The 16,467-nt window shown below is 44.3% G+C and overlaps 1 protein-coding gene across 2 annotated transcripts in view; it reads right to left on the bottom strand.

Moving 5' to 3' along the window:
• LOC119396890 (uncharacterized) overlaps positions 1-16,467 on the bottom strand; it is a 117,189-nt gene that overhangs the window by 33,625 nt on the left and 67,097 nt on the right. For both annotated transcript variants that reach the window (XM_049416131.1, XM_037664253.2), the window contains 4 exons: positions 12,075-12,199; positions 9,926-10,000; positions 4,678-4,854; positions 161-233 (listed from right to left, as the gene is read on the bottom strand). In XM_049416131.1, the coding sequence (XP_049272088.1) occupies positions 161-233; positions 4,678-4,854; positions 9,926-10,000; positions 12,075-12,199 (450 nt within the window). The remainder of the gene's footprint in view (positions 1-160; positions 234-4,677; positions 4,855-9,925; positions 10,001-12,074; positions 12,200-16,467) is intronic.

Genomic DNA, 16,467 nt, shown 5'->3' with positions numbered 1-16,467 from the left:
GAACACACATTCCTGGTCCATGCAAGTTCCACTTAATGGGATATTGCTCGTTAAGAGGAACAGACTCATTTGTCAGTATCTGACCTCACTGTTACAGTCTCACTATGGTGTATGCAAAACATGGTAGGTTTGCTTTTAATAGTATGACTGAATGACTCACCTTCTACAAGGTATGGATGTTCAAGCAACTCCGATATGGAAGGCCTCCTCTGTGGATCACGGCGCAAACATTTCTGGAAGGATTAACATGAACTATAGACCTTGAAACAACAATTGGCTAAACTACCATAAAAAGGAAAGGAAAAAAAAAAGGAAATGTCAAATATACATTCAGTTGTTCTCCAAGGAATGTTGCTAACAAAATATTTACTCATTTCAGATTCCATTCCAAGCATACTTTATTTTAGTGCTCTATCTGTAAAATGCAAGCCTGTGTAAAAAAAATATGTACAAATGAAAAATTACAGCAAAGAAGTTATAAAAATAAATGCTGCATTACGAAAAAAACATTGTAATTACTGTAAAGGTCCAATCAGTGTTCTGATTGCCAGCTAGCAGACGACAGGAGCTCTAGCGGCTCCGCCACGGTGGTCTAGTGGTTGTGGCGCTCGACTGCTGACCCAAAGGTTGCGGGATCGAATTCCGGCCGCGGCGGCTGCATTTTCGATGAAGGCGAAAATGTTTGAGGCCTGTGTACTTAGATTTAGGTGCACGTTAAAGAACCCCAGGTGGTCCAAATTTCCGGAGCCCTCCACTACAGCGTCTCTCATAATCATATCGTGGTTTTGGGACGTTAAACCCAGATATTATTAGGAGCTCTAGCGGTGCGCCCGGGCAAATCCGACAGAACCGTAAATGACGTACCGTATTTACTCGAATCTAAGTCGATGTTTTTTTCGAAAAAACGATGTGCGAAAGTGGGGAGGGTCGGCTTAGATTCGAGTACGATGATTAAGTTTGTTTTTTTCTGGCCTTGCGAATTTCGAGGGTCGGATTAGAATCGGGGCCGGCCTAGATTAGAGTAAATACGATAAATCCCAACCCGCCTTCACTTGTGAGCAGAACTCCCTGCCGCCACATCCCTTCTTTTCCTACGTGATGCCCCTCTACAAGCGGCCAACTCAAAGTTTTCAACTGTATTGTAGTATGATGCCAACGAAATGCATGGCTGCAGGCTGCTTGAACATGTATGCCACGGCCAGGACCAGCTATCACGCTTTTCCAAAAAGCATAAAGCTCCCAAAGCTCTGGGTTATCACAGTGAGGCGCAACGAATGGGAGCCATCTAACTGCGGGGCTTTGCTCGGCACACTTCAAAGGTGACGACTTTGTGCACGACCAGTCTCTCTTTGACCAATTACTGTTGAAAATGAAAAGAATGTTGAACCCTGACACAGTGCCTTCAGTATTCAGCCACTGCAAACCCAACCGTGGGGAGCCACGACCAGCGTTTGAGAAGCGCCGGCAACAAGAGACAATTGTATTTGGTACATACTTTACACAATTCAAGTGCGAAGCAAAAACATCTGAGCTCATTTCGGAGTGTGCTGCCCTTGTGGGAGCAGATAATGTGTGGGGAAATGTCCCATCAGTTTTTGTTGTCATGGGATTGCAGTTTAGCAACATTTCGTAGCCGAGAAATGCGAGATGTATTGAATCCTATGAACATTTGCTGAGGACAGGAAAGAATTTCGTTGTTCCAAGAATTTCGTTACTGTGGGTTTCGACTGCATTGGGAGATGTTTCCAGCATTCACATTTTAGAGAGCATATTTTGGTGGAGATTTCCTGATTGAATAACTTTGCAGTGATTCAAGGGAGTCCTACGGTAAAAAAAACAAAAAAAACAGAGGCATACAGCAGTTGAGGAAATCTCGGGAAGTGCAAGAAAAAAGTTTTGAATGGACAGCTACCTTTGGTTCGCTTCCCCCAAAATGTCATCGTACAGCTTATACCCCTGTCACATGGACCAACTTAAGGGGCTTCACCAGCTCCAAAGCAACTCAGATTTGAACTTTTTGTGGCCATAGATGGCAGCACTAACCCACGGCCAAAAGGAGGGAAGTTAGAGTCCACTCTAGGTGTGTAAATCTCACCAGGGCCCAAAAATATTAGTCATTCAGCATACGGAAAGTAGCACTGCTTGAAGCTTGCCCGGGAACTCCTAACCACACAGTAAACGCTTTGTCCTCCCCGTAGTGCGGGGCGTCACAACTTTTCCCTTTAGCGCCACCGCGCCCCTAACCCGAAAAATGGGTAATGACTTGTCTTGTGAGTTGTCTGCTGCTTAGTGTGGGAGGCTTCCTGGAGCATCGGATATTGGCAGCAGCCGCGTGTTTACTTAAATGACAATAGTGTATCCAACCAAATTTTTGGCGCTTATCTGCCAGACGGGGGCGAGAAGGGTATAGCCTACAGAACGGTGGACGAATTTGCTGCGCACTTAGCCCTGCTCCCCACAAGGGCTTCAGAAATAGAGTCATTTCCCCAACTTCAACATCTACAACCCCACTTGTTCTTCCACGATTTACTCGAACGAAGCGACGGACTGTGGCTTTTCACTGTGCATAGAAGTTGCTCTGCAGTCACTGATCACAGCCCATCTTTTTCGCGCTGTGATCACATATAGATGTGAAGAAAGTAAAGTGGACGAAAAGATAACTTGCCGCCGGCAGAGACCGAACCTGTGACCTTCGGATTATGCACCCAATGCTCTCACGAACTGAGCTAGAGCGGCGGTCGTCCGCCCGTCCACCTATCGGGTATTTATGTGCATGCAAACCCTCGGAGTTTTAGTCAGCGCCATGCTATGTGACGCCATCTGGCAAAAAGTGTTCCACACTCGCTGTCACGGCTAAGAATGGCGCTGGCTAACACTCCCAGGGTTCACATGCACATAGATAGTTGATAGGTGGACGGGGGGACGACCGGCGCTGTAGCTCAGTTGGTGAGAGCATCAGGTGCGTAATTCGAAGGTCACAGGTTTGGTCCCTGCCGGTGGAAAGTTGTCTTTTCGTCCACTTTACTTTCTTCACATCTATATCACAATTGTTACAATACATTAACAACAGTACAATTAACGTCCACTATACCTTCCTAGGCTTCATTATCTGCTGGTTTTCATTAAGGTTGTGTCACACTAAATTTGTTAGTGTGACTGGCGTATTAGAGGTATCAAGTGGCTACTCATGTTTTTTTATATCAAAGAAAATTAACAGTGGCACTAAGCATAAATAAATATTTGCACAGTGTACAGCCTTCGAGCAGTGTCACGCTCTATGCCTCGATGACAGTGCTTGTTTGACATGCAGATGACATTTAGTTGCCACACTGTGCGTTGGTGTACTCAGGTCGCATGCCCTGGCACTCGCATTTAGCATTTGTAGTGCTCCTGTACATGAACCAGTGCCTAGCTGCAAAGGAATGTTCCCTTCGTAACCATGCTTCACTATTTTTTTTTTTTTTTGTGCAGTGATTTGCCTGTGCATGTGCACTGTATTATCGAAGCCAGAAAAAGACAAGTTTCTACTAACATCACTCACGATGGATACATCAACGATTGCATGTGTGAATGAACAATGAATGAGAACAGTGCCAGCCACCGTGCTCTTGAGCTACTTCTGCTGCTGCATAACAGCTCCTAGTTAGTCGGGAGGGTCTGTATAGAAATTATTGTCTGCTGGTACTGTCCTGAAAAGACTTGATGGAAAACTTTCGACTCAGTGGCTTAGTTTCGCTACCGAAATATGCAGCATTTGACATGCTTTATAGCAACATTCTTGTCAGTTTCACTAAATGCACGAATGTGTGTTGCCACTGCAGTGAGTTTTAGAGCCAAGTATAACCTTATACGCAGCATGCTGCCGATGCTGCTTGTCACCAATGCCTGAGCAGGGGAACTGTCAATGTTGCTAGATCCTATAGTGGCCGATAGCCTGTATTCGTGAGTCTCTTTTCGTGTTGCAGCAGTGGTGACGAGGTCCACATTCACAATGAGTGGTGCAGATTTTTCTTTTCTTTTTCTGAGAAAAGCTTGGAGAAGAACCCATGAAGAACGTACTACGTACAGTGATACGCCTACGAGAAACGCCGAATTTCCACAGTGTTTGGCAAATAGATTTCATCAGTCACGGTAAAGTGCCTCGAGGCTTGAACACGCTTTTGCGAACTTCTGAATGGTGAAGAATGATCCCTTGTCTCATTTAATCACTATAATCCTTTTTATCCTATAATAGGTAGCATTATGATATGAAAAGGACACCTACAAGTTTCAAGCATGCAGTGATTAATCCGCATTGGAAGCGCTGGTGCTGTAGCAGGTATGCATGACTTAGACCTGTCCTCATAGCGAACTCCTGTCAGTTTGCAACATGGCACACACAGCAATGGGTTTGCATGATGCTGCTGCCAAGCATTACCAATAACCATGCTAGCTCTGTGCGGTCACGAAAATGCTATCTTCGCTCAAGCATGTGCACATGCAAATGTTCTGCTGCGTGCGTGTACTCCAGCGGCACGTGCAGACTCTCCATACTAATGGCCTAATGGCAGCGCAGAGAGGCTCATCAATGTTGTCGACAGGTGGCACCGAATTAGGAAAATCTATTGTACATCCTTACCATTACCGAGCTAACAGATCTCTGCAATAAATCAAGGAAATCAATATCTGGGTACGCACCATGAGAACATCTAAAAGGTGAGGGTCAGAGACATCAGGAAATTCAATAGCTTGTCTATTGTCAACAATGGCCAACAGCTTGGCATGAGTCGCTGATATGTGTTGGAAGGGCGTCTTCCCGTAGACAAGGTTGTACAGGATACATCCAAGTGACCAGACATCTGACTTGAGACCTATCTGCAAAAAATAAGAAAAACCATCAATCAGCAAACAAGCCCACAGGGGTTTGTTGACTGGGCATTGAAAAACATCATGTGACATGAGTCACATGATATTTTTCTTGTTCTCATGCCACAAATGATGAGAAGGTGATAGCAGCAAAATGCAAACACTGAACATCGACACTTTCGCCTCCCACATCAAGCATTCCACTGGTCATGCTCATACTTGCCAACCCAGGGACTTCTGAAATCAGGACTCGCCACGGGGGGAGGGGGGGAAAAAATTATTTCGGGCAACACCTGTGATCAGTCAACAAAACTGTCTTTATTTCAAATGGTCACTTCAAAGGGGCCCTGCAACACTTTTGGAATATACTCAGAACTCACTGCAGTTCAGTAGTCGAGGCTCTTGTGAACATGCAAGATAAATATAGCAATGTACGGCACACGGAATTTGCACTTTAATTTCACGGACAGCCAAAAATGGATCGCTCTATTTTGAACAGCCGTAAAATGGCCCGTGCTAATTCGAACTCTACTGACCTGAGTGGGTCGCTTGCCTCGCACTGAACACACTACCACAGTACATACAGATTCACATTGTCAGTTCCAAATCCACCGGCACGCTGGCCAGTGCACACTTTCTCTTTTACGTGCCTTGCAAGCTAGACAGCTTGGCAGACATCACTTGGTGCTTAGCCGATTGAAACTGCTTCAAAATGCGGTATCTGGGTTGCGCTACTATACGTCAGTCAACCTGACGCAGAAGAACACCGGTGAGTACCAGCTACTCGCAGAGCTTGGCCATACTTTAGAACAACCGTAGCGCGATAGCGCCAGAAGTGCTTGTGTGCTGCATAGTTACCGCGGGCACGACAGGGTGCCGCAGTGGTGGTCTCGCAATTACTTGCAATCATACCAGTACTGTAATTTTTTTGTTTTTTTTTCGAAACTGGATTGAGGCAGTTTGTCGGGAGATTTATGGCCGCAATTGTACAATCAGGAAAACAGGTCAGCAATCTGGAGTCTCCCGGGCAAATTGGGAGAATTGGCAGATATGCATGCTCCTTTGGTACTCTAAATGTGCAGGCAATGTTAAAGGGTACCTGAAAAATTTTTATTAGAGCTGTGCGAATAGCAAAATTTTGGGTGCGAAGCGAATTCGAATATTGAAGTGCGAGTGCGAATCGAATCGAATATTTTTCGAATATTTCTAGAATATTTTTCGAATACTTCGACGCGAAATTGCAGAAAAGAGAGGATTCCTAAGCATATTCTTATGAGATAGCAACATGAAAGTGTTTCTTTTCGCTAGGCTGATGAAGCACTGGCGGAGTGGTGTTTCATAGTTGTCTTATCAAGAATGAGACAATGTAGAGGCCGAATTCTATTTATGTACATGATTTGGTGCAACCAAAGTGTTGCCGACAACACTTTACACGTGATAGGCAAAGATGCCCCATTTCCTCGGCCTCTCCTCTTTCAACTTCCGTGGAAGCCCAGCTGATGTGGCGGACAAGGGTGTGCTCCCTTCAAGTCCGGAGTTCCAAATCTGCTTCGTAGACGTCGATATATAAGAACATCTAAAATTTTGGATGCTAAAATGCTTCGGCTTCCGATTTTTCGGACCAAAACAGCATTAATTCAGCCCCCACCTCTGCCACATCTTTCACCTCCATGTTGGAACCAGCGTTTTCTTGAGTTAACCCTTTCAGACGCCACCTATGAAGAACTGCCTGTAAATGAGTCAAAGTGACAACAATATTTCAAAGTGCTCGATATTCTATTGCTACAAAAATAATTACATAATACATTGATTTATGAGTTTTATAGTAATTAATCCAAATTAAGTTCTGATTAAATAGTTCTTTATCCTGAAGCCATTCATGTTGTGTTCTTGCATAAGTAGAATGGAATCTCAGGCTAGAAATATAGTGCAAATTCGTCTTTGGTTTTGTTCATTTTGAGAAAAGAAAAATTACACCTTTTACGCGGCTTGAGGGAAGCGCCACGCTGAACGACTCGTCGACCACGGTAACGCCTTCAGAAAAGTGATCTTGTGCAACAGTACACCGCGAAGTGGAGAAGACGGATTTATGAGGCAGGAGGTTCAATTCATCCAGACCTCAGTGTACCTTGCTCTTTCTTAGCCCCTAGTCGACAGAACTAGCAAAAACAAGTGATGTACACAATTGTGTACAAAGCGTCTGAAAGGGTTAATACATTTGCAACCGTAGCGAAGCTTGAAAGGCAGCTTTGCCGCAATACGGGGTTGTGATGAGGTGAAGCATACTGAATATCTAGGGACCACTTCCAATCTGACGTTGACTGTGTCTTGGCAAAGTTCGACCATAGCGGAGCTTGAAAGGCAGCGTTGCCGCAATACGGGGTTGTGATGAGGTGAAGCATATTGGAAATCTAAGGACTATTTCCAATCGGACGTTGACTGTGTCTTGGCAAAGTTCGACCGTAGCGGAGCTTGAAAGGCAGCGTTGCCGCAATACGGGGGTGTGATGAGGTGAAGCATATTAGAAATCTAGGGACCATTTCCAATCGGACGTTGACCGTGTCTTGGAAAAGTTCGACCGTAACGGAGCTTCAAAGGCAGCTTTGCCGCAATACGAGAGTGTAATGAGGTGAAGCATATTAAAAATCTGAAGGGGTCACTTTCAATCGGACGTTGACCGTATTTGTTTTTGGGAAGTTCGAATAGCACACACTATTCGAAAAATATTCGAAATTTCGAATATTCGCACACCCCTAATTTTTATATCTTAGAGGATAATTTAAATCGTGAGTATCTTTCAAATGAAGCACTCCTACAAAAGCATACTGTGCACTATACTAGATGAGCTAGGCTTAACAGGCCCTGCAACACTTTTTGAGCAGGGTCAAAAAGCGCTGCCAATCGGTAGTCGAGGCTCCCGAGAGCACGCGAGCCAAATATTATAGCGAAGCGAGCGGCCTGGAATTTACAATAAATTCTCAAAGTCAGCTGAAAATCGCTACCTCTTCTCTCGACAAATGATGTATTAGTCCGCAATATATGACGCGATTGTCGGCAGTTCCACCATTGGTTGATGTTATAATCACGATAACACCCTCATTATTACGTTCGTTGTTAATTTTGAGTTCAATAAGTAGATAATATGTATGTTTATATTGTGTTATGCCGTTAAAACACTGAACAAACATTAATATTAGCACTTCCGGTCTCACCGACACCTCGTCTGCTCATAGTTGCGTGGTCGCGTTTTCTTCACCATGCGCAGTGCCGAAATCGTGAATATTTCTGTGCTTTTGACCATCGCCGGTTGCGGTTGAGAGTGGCAGCCGTTCGAGTGTTGCCTCGTCAGCTGGAAACTGCATCGTTGGCACGTTCTCACGACCGACCGAGGCAGGGGTGCATCATTTCTCCAATAACAATGCTGGCGCCGGCTACTTTAGGATACCTGTGTTCGCTGTATGGCGAGAGTCCCGTTCGCTGTCTGTTCAGTATGTCATCGAGCCGTACCTCGGCGTATCTAGAGTCACTGTATATGCTACCTTTAGGTAGCAGAGTAGCGCATAGGTCCGGCTAGCAACCACAGCTATGCGGTGAAGTCGCACTTCGTTTTTGCAGGCGACATGCCTACTGTGTCGCCGATTAACCTGTCTGGCGTGTCGAAGACCGGCGATCAACATTGGCTGTCGAAGGCTAGTGTTAATTCAGTTCGCTGCAGCGGCGGCGTCGAGACATAAAAAAAATTGGCCCAAGCGGCAGCTTCTCCGCAATGCATGGTTGTTAGCGGCGTTGGAAAACAGATGCGCAACTCTGCTACCTAAAGGTAGCATATACAGTAACTCTAGGCGTATCCTCCCCGTAGTCTCACGACGTTCCCGAGAAACTGCGACACAGCAACCAAGCAGACTCGCATTTTCACGGTAGCTGCAGACAGCCGGGGGATGGGTCCGCGCCGGCCCGATGCCCCACGATCCTTTCTTCTAGTCTTTAGTTCTTTGTTGTCAGTCCGCACTTGCTGTGCGCCCGCATTCGAAGAGCAAACAGCATCGAAGTACCGCCACTGGGAGGAGGGTGCACGCAGCTTTGCAGTGTTGAATACGATTCAAGCGCAAGCAGTGTGACGAGGCGGTGTATTGGAGTGTGGGTCGAAACCCATCTCAGCTGGCATTCGTTCCAAACGCGCACGCAGGTTTATGTCCAAGGTTGGCAGAGCGATGAAAACACTACGGCAGTTCGAGGTGCACACCCAACATTACCAAACCGACTCGCAGTTTTCAAGCACGCGCGATACACGGTGTGATGGGCTCCGCTCGACGACGACCACGCAAGCCGACCGGAAGTGGCGCCACAGACCACGTGGTTGCGCCGAGATGCCAGAGAGAAAAAAATGAATTAAAAAAAATGCCGCCGGCGCTGACATAACTCTTGGGAACCTCCTCGCACCTCCGCCCTCCCTCCCTCCCTCCCTCCACGCCCCGCGCAGCTTTCCGCGCGCTGACGGTGTTGGGTGGAGGGAGAAAGCTGCGGAACGTGATTTCTATAATTTGGTAACACCACTTAGACTTTACGGATTAGAAAAATTTTTGCGGCATATGACTCGTGAAGAGTCATACGTCAATAATGAGACTATTCCAATATAACTCAGAAAGGTGTTGCAGGGCCCCTTTAATTAAATATTGCACTCTCTTCATTTGAAGTACTTGACAGCAGCAGGATAGAGCATAATACACTTGAGCTATATTTACTTTTAACAGGTGGATGCTGCTTGTATACAAATCGCAATGCATGAAACACCAAATTTCACTAATAAGTTTTGAATTATCGACATTAAAGCACATGTTGGAATAACGAACGAAATAAGGGGAATTTTTTGAGGGGCTCGTTTCTTTCTCAGACACAACCTGTTGTCTGTTGGATTCTATTGGTTGTGTTGGAATAACAGCACCGAAGCCAGTCAGCTATTTTCAAAGCAAGTCCATGTAGAAGAACTGGCCAGCAACAACTTCCAGGACATTTGCCACAAAAATCCACTAACTGGCCTCCACAAAACACCACACCAGAGTACAGCCAAACAATAACTTACCTTGAGGTAGTCTTTCCCTTGCTTCTGAGATGTGTACTGGATGGACTCTGGGGACATGAAGTTCAATGTGCCCATCTGAAAAATATACCAATAATATAATCATTTGTGGGGTTTTACATGCCAAAACCATGATATGATTATGAGGCACACCACAGTGTGGGACTCTGATTAATTTGGAGCACCTGGGTTTCTATGTGCATGTATATATATAAGTACACGGGTGTTCTTGCATTTCGCCCTAATCTAAATGTAGCCACCATGGCTAGGAACTGAACCTACGCACTTAAGCTTAGCAGCACAACACCTTACTTGCTAAGCTACCAAGGCGGGTAACATACCAGCAGCTTGCTCAAAAATATTGCTTGGCCCAAAAGTAAATGATGGCTTTAGATACATATCTGGCTTCCATATAAATCAACTACACTGAAAAGCTCCAAAATATACATGCCAGCTCCTTCTCTTGATTCAAACATAACAACATAAGAAGCAATGATTTGGTATAGAGGGCCAGACCGCAAGTGTGTTTAGCATTACCTGCCGATCATGACTCGGAAGACTAAATGCAACCCACAATTTGCACTTTATCGGCTAACACAGAAGGCCTCCTTATGGGAGCAGCCCAATTTGGGTAACATTACTGCTCATGTTAAAGAAATATTGCCATATTTTCTCACGTGTAACCCACCGCTGCATTTAACTCGCACCCCTTCTACAAACCGCGGGAAAATAGAACCAAGGAAAGATATCCCTACATGTTGATGTGAAGCCGCCTTACTTGCATTACTGTGAAGCCGTGCCGTGAAGCCAACTTGTGCGCCGATATTAGCATATAACCCTCACCCTGACTTTAGATTCAAATTTTCTGCATATTTTGTGCAGTAAAACTTCATATGGGTCTAGTTGGTACATAATACTGAGGTTAAAGTGACAGCGCAAGCACAGAAGACACAATGAAGTGATAGTTCTTCGTCCCTGCACTCACATGAATATGATTTCATGTTTTCGCGTATTTAATACGTACACTGGCTATCATCATTGTTTTCCTTTTCGATTAGAGCTATTGTGTGCGCACTGAGCAGTAAGGTTGCCTTGAGCTTATGTATGCATTGGTGTATGAAGTAATAAAGTCAGCGCTTGTGTGTGTCATGTCTTTTCTTCGTGGGGCGTCATGTGTGTTTGGGCTGCAACTTGAACCTCAGTATTTTGTGCAGGTTATACAGAGAAAATACGGAAAATATCAATGAGTGCCAATGAATGCTAGTTACATTCTCTGCAAATAACAGCAAACATAGAAATGCGCATCTATCTTGCATGAGAATACAAGTCCTCACTCAACAGCCAACATAGTCCTTACATCTGTATTAAATGTATATAACAAAGTTCACTCCATCAAAAAAGAAAAAAATGTCCCTGACATGCCTGCAGCTTGCTCAAAAACATTGCTTGACCCAAAAGGGCGAAACGCAGCCATGATGGCCGCGTTTCACCCTATTCGAAATGCAATCACAATGGCTAGGATTTGAACTTGAAAAACTGATGGCAAAGCTGATAATAGTAATAAGTTCATAAGTTGTAAACTACCCCACTTTATAATGGAGAGGGTTAAACGATAAATAAAACTCTGGAGACCGTGGCAGCAGTAAAATATTTTAATTTCTTCAGGTGCAATTCCAGAGCTTAGGGAATTCACTGCATCGGTCACACACAGCAGCATGTCACTATTTCAGGCTCAATTAGCAAATTGCGAAAGTTCTTTTTTTCCGGGGCGCCTGTGGTTTCCAAGCGTAAATAATTATTACGGTGATGCATAAAGTGAATTTCACCACTGGCAGTGATGACTGCCCTCTGCTGTGTTGCCTTTGTAAATTTATTAAGTCGCAAGATTGAAAAAAGAAATAAATAAATATAGAAGGTGTGCAAGGTAAAAGGTGAAAACAAGGTGAAAAGTGCAAGGTGTGTAGGTTCACAATCACACATGCTTGTAGGATACCAAGGCCATTATAAAGGCTAGTAATATCCACCAAATGAACGCTTTTATAGCTAAGCAAACTCTGCTGCTCAACAACATCACCAGAATAATTGCACAATATTTGCCTCAGCGCTTTTCTGACACATAACGAGTACATGTGAGACAATATGCATACTGTACCGGTGACTCTTTAAGAACACTGGTAACATTCTCTTGAATTTTGTCAGCAATGCCAAAATCTATTAACTTCAGCTTCCCAGCTACGAACAGGAAATTCGCTGGTTTCAGGTCAGAGTGCACCACACCTGTCAAAAACAAATATTGCAATGTCAGTACGGAAATATTTCTTGGTAAAATATTCAAGTGCATTCAAGTATAATTTCAAGTGGCACCAAGACTTCTGCAAGGTGTCACCCAAGATCCTGCATGCAACAGTATTGAAATGCAAGAAGATTTTAAGCACTTTTTAAATAGGGGTGTACGAATACCACATGGTAGGTTTTAAATTGTTCTGAATCCAATCAAGGAAACAAAAGTTGAACATTAAACCTCAAATAATTTTATGCAAGGAAAGCCATTGCAGAACTGTTCATTGTGGTGTAGAGTAGAGCACTGCACGGGCTCGGGCCTACCCGGAAACCCTGGCCCGGCCCGGCCCACGGGCCGGGCTCGGGCCTGAAGCTCAGGGCTTAGGGCCGGGCCAGGGTTTCAGGTGGCGGGCTCGGGTCGGGCCGGGCTTGGACTTTGTTCGGTTCTTAAATGGACACTATTGTGAAGCACTGAATCGTTTTCGACTGATAAAGTGTACTCTAAGAACTCGAATGTCATTCATTTCGCCATAACTTTATTATCAGACGAGAAAATGGTCAAAATTCCATTTTTTAAATTTCGTGCCGAAACTCCAAGCATGACATCACGGATTTCAAACTGTATTTGTCGTATTTGGGGGGTATTGGCTCTATAAAATTTCCTGGCACTCGGTATATTAAGTCTATGGCCCCCTCAGAGGTCAACGTACTTCATTTTTAGTGATTAGGAACTACGTAGGCCTCATTAGGCGCCGTCAGAATATAAGATGTCACGGCGTCTGCTGCGCGAATTTCAAGGGGGCGTCGCCACCCGCATTTATCTTTTTGCGCGTTTTCTCACTTACCAAGAGTCTTGTCTCAGCGAGCGTGGTGGTTTAGAAATTGCAAAATAGTAATTTACTGATAATAGAAAAATTGTTTTTCTTTCTAGTGTGCCTTCAAGTTTGTTCCACATACGTTGTGCATATATATATATATGTTTCACACTTTCTCTCGAAGAAATGCTTTTTTTATGTGAGGGCAAGCTATTTGGAGAAATTTTATTAGGGTCAAGTACTGAACTTGTTTTGCTCCTTGCATATGGGGCTACTTGATTTAACTTAAACGGGTGAGCTAAAAGTAGATATACCAGGCGCTTATATAGTTAAAATGTCGTTATTCTGTGTTTTATTTGCATTCGTTATCATTTTATGGCCAGAATGCTAATGGGGGGAGGGGCTTGGTCGTATCAAATGTCAGCTAACGTTGCCATTTAAAAGAGGAGCTTTCCGATATATCACATATGGGTCGTTTCTGAAGGGTATTTGGTGGCAGGATTCCAACAACATATCTGTCTTGAACATGACTAAAATCTGGACACCGATTTTGAAATATATAGAGTTTTGTTTCACGGTTAGGTACCAACACATGGTAGCCGCGGGGGTGCCTCATGACAGCAAAGCTTTAGACCTGTCATGCCTGTGTAGCTTAAAGGGGTACTGACACCTTTTTTTGAAGGCGAGTTTACTCTGCCATACAAATCTCCTGTATGCAGAGACGGCTCTGAGCAAGTGTGAAGCTCATCAAATGCTGATAAGATATTTTATTTTGATATTAAAGTCAATTTTTCCATGGCGCACCTACTGACATCGACAATAGCTTCACGTCAGGCTACAGTACAAATTCTGGTGACTTCACGCAGCAGTCTGGCTAGTTGTGACGACGTTAGGTACCAAAAGTTCCAAGATGGTGCTTGTGCGTCATCAAAACTTCCAAAATGGCCGCTTGTGTGTCACCAACGAAGCCACGGAGCGCAGCGACCGTGGAATAGTCACTCTATGTTGTGCGAGCACGTGACGAGAATCTCATACCGTGTTGTGACGTCAGGGCACAGTAGGAACCGAAACTATCTTTTAAAAACCTACTGTAATTAATTTTTCAGGGCGCACTCGCGCTTAGCACTACCTTTTCTAGGCTCTTGAGGGCTGGACCTTTCATTTGATGCAAAAAAAAGACAACTGAAAATATTCGTGTCAGTACGCCTTAAAAAAACATACTTATCAAGCAAATGAAAAAAATGGGACGAAGACAGTCAGGTGCGGGCCGTGGCCTTTAGGGAGAGGCCCACGGGCCACGTGTTTGGGTCGCTTGTGCTATACAGGTATAGTGTGAGAGCTTCATGATACTGCCGCAACACCGCTGGAATGTGCAGTAATAGCATAGGTTCAAACAGCATAAGGCGTCAGGAAAAATATATTTGCTTGAAGAAATATCACGCTTGAAAAAAGGCAATTACGAATTTCGTGCCGGGTGATGTCCCTTTACCTCGAAACATATGCATCCAATGAGTAAGCGCCGAGAAGCTTATTCAAGCCTTTATTAGCAAACTGTAACGAACACCGAAAATAGATCGAAATTGCTTCGTCCACCTCCTGCAAATCTACCCGCATATTGCAGTGATCACGTTCTACCAGTACAACATCGTCAGGAAGGCATAGAGCATTATGACATAGAAAAAAAATAGCGCAGTGCAAGCCGTGCATAACATACACTGCTGAAAACTGCCAGGAGAAGCCCTCAAAGAGGAGCTTTCTAGGCGATACTGAATAGTGTCACTACGTTCGGGAACGATAGAAATGAAGGGATAAGCTGCACAGTTACGTTCATTCTGCAGAGGTCCACAAAGACATCCTAAATTTGCTCCTGTGGTGGAAGTTAAGAACAACGACTGCCGACACCTTCACAATTCGCAAGGCAGATGTTCACCCTTGTGGCAAGCACATGCAGTGCGAGAAACTTTAGCGTGGCAGGATATGTGATGCAACGGTGCATGGCATGCTTAAAGCCGGAATCTCTAGATAATTTGATTTTTTGCACAACAACACGTGAAGAAATAAACTATAAAATATGCCACAAAAGACTTATGGATTGTATATAGCAGCAGTGGTGTGATATATGCAAAGAATTCTACCACAAATATTTTTTTCGTCCTTTCGGCTGCCTATACGTATTTCTAAAAGAACACGTGGTGCCCACGGTTCGTTATAATTTTTATCTAGGTTAGTGTATTTACAACAAGGTAATAAACTTGGCTTTCTTCGTCTGTCTTGCTGTGGCAAGGTGCTACAACACTGAAGACAGGTGTTACATATCCAGAAGCCGGGTGCACGATTGCATTTGTCGTTGGAGCATGTTTTAAGTTTCAATAAAGAGCGCAATAAAAACAAATTGAAGAGACCGTTCTGTTCTCTGTCTCCTCTGTTTTTATTGCACTTCCTATCGAAACTGAACTCATGCTACAAATCACTTTCCTTGCTGCAATATCTGCTACAAAACGCTCTTGATGATGCCCATTGCATTTGCAAAAAAAAAAAAAAAACTAAGAAAAAGCAGTTATAGTATACCATTGCCGAGCAAACATTCATTGTACCCAGTATGTCCACTCAACTGTTTCCACCGTGAGCCCATTTTTACACGAAATTACCGTAGGTTAAAGTAGAATTGTTAGCCAAACATTCGCCATCAAAGCGTAGATATTTGCTACTTAACACTTTGCTGTAGATTCTATGTTCTGGCGACACCACCTATATTATTGGATCGGGCCTCTGTCGGGCCTGATCTGCCGTCGGGCCGGACTGGGCCGGGCCAGGTAGGCGAAATTTTTTCTCGGATTCGGGCCGGGCCCGGGTTGCGCATTTAATCATTGGGCCAGGCTCGGGCGGGTAAACTTGAATGAGTTCCGGGCCCGGGCCAGGCCTGGGCCGAAAATCACGGCCCGTGCAGTGCTCTAGTGTAGAGGGCACAAGCAGTGCTGATGTGTGCAACTGATGCCTGCCTGCGTTTGCTGTTCGGCTTAAGATATTGCAGTACAGCTGCGTTCATGGCATCACATGGATGTGCAAGACTGCACATGTTGCATATATTGCAGGTGGCATTACTTGGACAGTACCTTTATTTTACCATAACAGGCCACTCGCACACCTTGCACGACAGTGAACGGGTCTGCATGTAGTACTAGTACATTTACATAGCTTTTTAAAGGTAAACATCTAAGTTTGTCTGGCTGGGTAAGACAGTAGAAAGTAAAAGATTACTCTCCAGCGAAGATTTATTTTAACCTGTTCATTACCAAAATAAATGAGCACAAAAGAGATGCTGTTCGCAAAATCTTGTTTCAAATGGTTCCACAAGAGCAAAGAAAAATATTGCGACAAAAATTTCATTTTCAGAGGGTAAAAACTGGTGTCGACAAACGGGGACATTAGTTGCGAAAATGACAAAAACTT

The sequence above is a fragment of the Rhipicephalus sanguineus genome, chromosome 1 (assembly GCF_013339695.2).
Source record: "Rhipicephalus sanguineus isolate Rsan-2018 chromosome 1, BIME_Rsan_1.4, whole genome shotgun sequence".
NCBI classification, from domain to species: Eukaryota; Metazoa; Arthropoda; class Arachnida; order Ixodida; family Ixodidae; genus Rhipicephalus; species Rhipicephalus sanguineus.
The sequence above is the reverse complement of the archived record's forward strand: the minus strand, read 5'-3'. Positions and strand labels throughout refer to the sequence as shown.